The sequence below is a fragment of the Pterocles gutturalis genome, unplaced genomic scaffold (genome assembly GCF_000699245.1).
Source record: "Pterocles gutturalis isolate BGI_N339 unplaced genomic scaffold, ASM69924v1 scaffold27390, whole genome shotgun sequence".
NCBI classification, from domain to species: domain Eukaryota; kingdom Metazoa; phylum Chordata; class Aves; order Pterocliformes; family Pteroclidae; genus Pterocles; species Pterocles gutturalis.
Genome location: NW_010144196.1, coordinates 1 through 5,823, shown reverse-complemented (window position 1 = coordinate 5,823; position 5,823 = coordinate 1). Strand labels below are relative to the sequence as shown.

Below are 5,823 nucleotides of genomic sequence, written 5' to 3'. Positions count from 1 at the left end.
TCCAAAGCAAAAACATGTTATGTGAGTTCCTAGGGTAAGAAGTGTAACAGTTTATGTACCATTTTCTGCCATCATGTGTATCAATTCTTCCTTACACTCCCCTTAGTGGTAGGAAACAGGTTATCATTCTCCTCCCATAATTCCTTTAAAAACAATTAAAAACTAAACCAGAAACTAAAGTGGGGAAAAAAAATTATCAAGGGCCATTTTGCTTTTTTTTTTTCCTTCTTTCATTGCCATATCCCTAAATAAAGCTTTAGGCCCCATGGGTTACTACTACTTACTATGTAGTTCTTTCTAATATGTAGCAGACAAAGTCATACCCTAATTTCTATGCATTTTACTATATCTTTAACCTTCATGATTTAAAGAAAAAAAAAACTTAAACTCCATAATAAATCAGGAAAAAGTCTGGTTCTGTTCTATTTAGGAACATTTTTTAATGACTGCTAAGCTGTGGAAAAAACATACAAAATTCCAATAATTTCCCCCTCAGACTTTCTGAAATGATTCCTAGCAATGTTCTGAATATTAAACATTTAGCATATTCCATATTTACTATGGAAAGTTTTCATCCTTATTTGCTTTTCAGCATGCCAATGGTTTTTCTCTTGTGTGTGTCATTGCCTTGATCCTAATTGCCATCTCCTGTTCTTCAATACTCTATAGCCTTCAACCATTTTGAGATGTTCAGCACTGCTACTCCCATATTCACATGCAAAGTCAAAAAAAATACAAATTAAGAAGTCCACAAACTACCTTCAGATTACCTAAAATACTTTTAACTATTTTGCTATAATACTGTTTTTACTAGGCTTTCCTGATAATGCAGAAATTAGAGCAAGGAAAAAAAAAAAAAAAAGCAGTTAGAGGACTTTCTAAAATCTTTACTTTGAACAAAATTGTATTATAGATGTCATTCTGGATTTACAGCAATTACAAAATGTCTTTGAAGTTAACAATAAGCAATTGACATTTTTAACCAAAATCATATATAAAAAGACACAGAGTTAAAAAGAAGAGGCTGTACAAACATTTTAACTTAAGGAAATTTGTTAGTTTTTGCCTCAAAAGCTAAAGGCATAAGATAGAGCCCTGATTTCTAAGAGAGTGCATTCAGGAACTGAAGGAAGAAAACAAGCCGAAAACATGCCAGTATATTATATTATTCCTTCTCAAAATTTAATCTCACACCATTTCCTTAATAGGTTCTCAAAAGTGTGACTGGATGATAGAAGTGATATCTTTATGATTTTGTGAATAATGGGTTTTATTAGTATTAAGTTAAAGCAAACAGCCAGAACAATACATATGTAACTTCTACTACACACAATATAAAGAATGTAAATTATAACCTCTGAAAAACAAAAGAAAAGGTACTGAAAAAGCCAGCACAGTGGTTATGGACTATTCCATCCCTGATAAGGGGCCGGGTTCTCCGTTTAAAGAAAAGTTGTTGCTTGCTTATCAAAACTGAAATAAGGTGAAAGACATAATCAAGTATAAAGAAAGAGTTAATGGAGTTACATGGACTCTATGAGAACAAACTCTAGATTAGTAAGAAGAAAAAAAAAAAAGATAGTTCACCTAGTAAAAGAGATTACAAGTGGAATTAGGTTTCAATTTTTAGTGGTGAGGGACAATGGGATAAATTACCCAGGATTTTTGTAACAATTCATTTAATAATACACCACTTTCATAACAGAAGTGTTTTACACTTGCACAATGTTAATAACTTTATTATACATGGAAGCCTGTCATAGGCTGATTACACAATAAGACTGCAAACAACCACTGGTACTTTCCTGACACCAGAAAAGTACGTAAGACTGAAACATCACCAAGAGTACATAAAAAACCATCAGCATAAACATCACCCAAATTACATTAAAAAAAACTAATCCAAAAATACATTTGCAAAAAAGTGGTTCAGAGCAGTGCCGCTGCCTTTCAGCAGCTTTGAATGGCCACCAGTATCACTAGCAGGTTTCCGTGGCTCCACAGGCATTAATCAGGATTCACATATAATAAATAATGTACCACAAAATATACATCAAGTAAGGCAATAATTCCAGTGAAAAGTTCTGTTGATAGAAACAAGCCACTCCAGTTCTACTTTTCTAGTTGAGGTCATCACCAGAAGCCTTGGACGGAACTGCAGCCTTGGGCCCTGCAAGCAGGAACGGCTGCAAACCCCGGTACCTGTTGAGAGCCCCAGTGACACCACTGGTACGCTGCTGGGCGCGGGGGTCCACGGTAGCTTATCCTGATGCAGGACAGGGCCCTTCATACGTATAGTTGGGAGTATATTATTTGTCATCATACATGGAAACCTCGACATAATTCTAAAACGTGGGTCATTGTTCATAACCTGATGTTGTAAGACATCAGAAAGTACATGAGATATGCACTTTCTGGAATGCAAATCTTTTTAAATGCTAGCTATTAAGTTGGGGTGAGAGAGTGAGTAGCGAAGGAGGGGAAGGTGTAAATTAAGGGGCAAAAAAACCCCAAGATCAAGCCCAGAGGAATTGAGAGCATAATAAAAGAGAGGGAACCTCATACACTACAAGAACGTGAAAACAGGAAGAGCAAGAGATCCCCTATTTTTTTGAACCATGGATAATAAATAACGTATCCCAAAAGCATATCTGGATTACGACTGTAGTTTCAGGCTGGGGTTCTAATGATATGAATGAGACACGCACGTTTTGTTCTCTTGATTTGTGTCAACAGAATCTCTTTATGGAATTATAGTCTTACACAGGAGTTCTGGGGACATTATTGTTCATATTAAAGCTACCATTCTGGGCTCCTAGTACAGACTCAAGCATATTTGATCCACCTGCCTGGAATGAGCACCACCTGGGAGAACAGGAGTACTTTAAAAACAACAAGATTTAGGTAGCAAAATTCTTTCAGATCAGCCCAGACATAAGAGACAGCAACTTGAAATGTCATAGATCCCTTCCTCAAAAAGCTGAGATATATTTGTCCGTATCTGTAAATCGGAAGTTCCAATACACTAGTGGTGCATAGAATTCCCATGCTTCGTTACACTTTCCTGAGAGTAAAGTAATTATAATAAACCTTAGTCCTAGGAACAAAGTTAATTTTTTGCATTTTAAACTTTTGGGCTATTCCCTGACAATCTATATAATGTAAATTTGATTGCTAAACATCGTCACTTGAACAAAAACACTATTTTAATCTATTGATTTTTGATTAAAAACCATAATAAACAGATCTAAAAAAAAAAATCACACTAACAAAATAAACTAAATATGAAAAGTTGCATTGAAAGGGCATGTTACATTATTCTCAATGGGACCGTGTAGAAACATTCCAATGGCAGTGTTGTCAAAGTAAAACAAAATTACATTAAGAAGACCCCACAGCCCAGTCACAGTTGGGACCTTACCTGTAACTCTGGCTGGTTGGGGTTTTTACTTGTGTACTACATGGCTCACTTACGTCAGACATCATATTTGTATACCCTGAGAAATCTGAAACCGAAGTCCTTACTCTATGGTCCACTTCTCCATTAGAGTTAGTGATAAAAGTCATTGGCACCCTGCTGCCCGACTTAAACTGAGAACCAAACGCTTGTGCAAAGTTCTCGATCTGGTAGGTTGCTCTAGGCTCTATGTCCTTTTGAGGATCTATCTGGCTAGTTAACTCCTGAGACGGGATCTGAAAGCTCGTTGAGGATTCTAAGTTTTTCTGTTCCTTCTGGCCAGTCAGTTTCTGAGATGTTGACTGGTAGTTAGATGAAGTCTCTAAGTTTTTCTGCGGATCGATGAGATCATCCAGCTCCTGAGAAGGAGTCAACTGTTGATGCGAAGCCTCCAAAGCAGACAAATAAAAGCCTGGTTGAGATCCAAGCAACATCCCAAACGGAGGTTTTGGCAACGCAGTTGGCAATACTGAGGTAACGGATTGGCTGAAGCCACACTCAAGTGGAGATGTAGTGTATATCTGTTTGTCTTGAAACAGAGTGTGGTTATGGAAAGTTGAAGACAAGCTAACAAATTGAAAACTGGGTCCAAAAGCAAAACCAGTGCTGTTGGTTGTTCTTTCAAAGGCTTGTTGGAGGTATTTGGAGTATTCTTGCAACATGCTTGCCTTATCATTTGAAACTGTTTGAGAGTTAGGGCTCAAGTTTTCCTCCTGAACCATCTCCGAATGTTCTCCTGAGGTGTGCAAGTCCACACGCTGTTCAGTTATACTGAAAGGATCTTCCTTCTGGCCTTCTGATTTATGAGAGTACTGGTCCAATAGGCTCTGTAAGACTTCATCGGGAATACCAGATTTATCATGGCAAGACTTTATTTCACTATTTAAAGATGCTGAATCAATAAGAGACAATGGAGCTTCATTATCCATAACACTAACACCTGCAGACTGGATGACGGACTGCTGGGAAGTCATGTGTCCGACATTAATTGAAAAGGCACTGTTACTGCTTGCAGTTTGTAGGTATCTTCTTTTCTTTGAGAACTGCATGGCATCATCATAATTGCTACTTATTTGACCTGGTTTGCCACCTGTACTTTGGAGAAGGCCAATAGTTTCTACACCAGTATTGGCTACCAGGCCTAGAGAGCCACTCTGTTTCCCAGACAGTGGTTTTTGCCCCAGAATATCTGGTAGTGGTGATATAAAATTAAGGTAATTTTTGTCTGCCTGTTTTCTGCTTCCTTTTTTCAAGACCAATTTTGGCACCTTTTTCTGAAGTTCATCTACGCCTGTGCCAACTAGACCACCACTGGAAGACACAATAGGAATATCCACTGCATAATTTGGCATGGCCACATTACTTGTAACTTGAGGTTCGGTTACTTTGCTGCTACATTTATTTCCTTTGCTTTCAGTGGATATACTTTTTGTTTTACTTTTTCTCCTTGAGGAACTTGTATTTCCCTGAGACAACGCAGCCAAGCTACCCATGTTATTTGATGACCCGGGCTCCATTCCAGCACCTGCTTTACCTATGGCTTCACCACACGTTCTTCTGTGCTTCAACAGTCTATCAGTCCTGGAAAAATACTGCTGGCAAGTATCACATTTGTATGGCTTTTCTCCGCTATGCGTCCTCTTGTGTCTTTCCATGTGGTACTTCTGGATGAACTTCATGCTACACTGGTCGCACCCAAAAGGCTTCTCCCTACTGTGGATCTTCTCGTGCCTCTGCAGCAAGTACTTCTGGATGAAACCCATGCTGCACTGGCTGCACTGGAAAGGCCTCTCCCCGGTGTGAATGAGCACATGTCTGCGCAAGTGATAGGAGCTCCTGAAGGCAGCGCTGCAGTGTTCGCAGACGTGAGGTTTCTGGCTGGAGGACGCGATGGCACCTTCCCCATCTCCCACCAGGGGGGGTTTGGATGAAGCACTTGGCTTCCGCTTGGCTTTGATTCCCTGAGTTTCTGGCTTTGGCCTCTTTGCCTTCTTGACCTGGGCATCGTGCTTTGGCTCACCCGAGCTCCCAGGGGCGCCCTCGCCTCTGCCACTCAGCAGCAGGTCTCGGTGGGAATGCTGGTGCAGATGGTGAAGAAGGCTGAGGTCCTGGATCACGCTCTGGCCCGGTCCTTCCCCACCGCCGCTCCCCAGGCCGGGGGGCCGCTCCTCCGCCGCTCCCCCGAAGAGCCCCCCGTAGTGGTGATGGTGCTGCGGCTGCTCCTCCTCCTCCTGCTCGCTCGGCTTCTCTTGCTTGATGCTCACCAGGGACTGCAGAAAGCCCCAGGGGCTCCTCTGCGCGGAGGAGGGCGCGGAGGGGAAAGCCCCAGCCGGCTCCTTCTTGAAAGTCATGTCCTGAGGGGGAGG

At 40.8% G+C, this 5,823-nt stretch overlaps 1 protein-coding gene across 1 annotated transcript; it reads right to left on the bottom strand.

The window, feature by feature from the left end:
* Positions 1-2,661: 2,661 nt before the first annotated feature.
* Positions 2,662-5,808, bottom strand: ZNF281 (zinc finger protein 281). The gene has a single exon (XM_010085036.1). It carries the CDS (start codon positions 5,806-5,808, stop codon positions 3,418-3,420), a length of 2,391 nt encoding a protein of 796 aa, XP_010083338.1. The 3' UTR covers positions 2,662-3,417.
* Between the last annotated feature and the right edge of the window lie 15 nt (positions 5,809-5,823).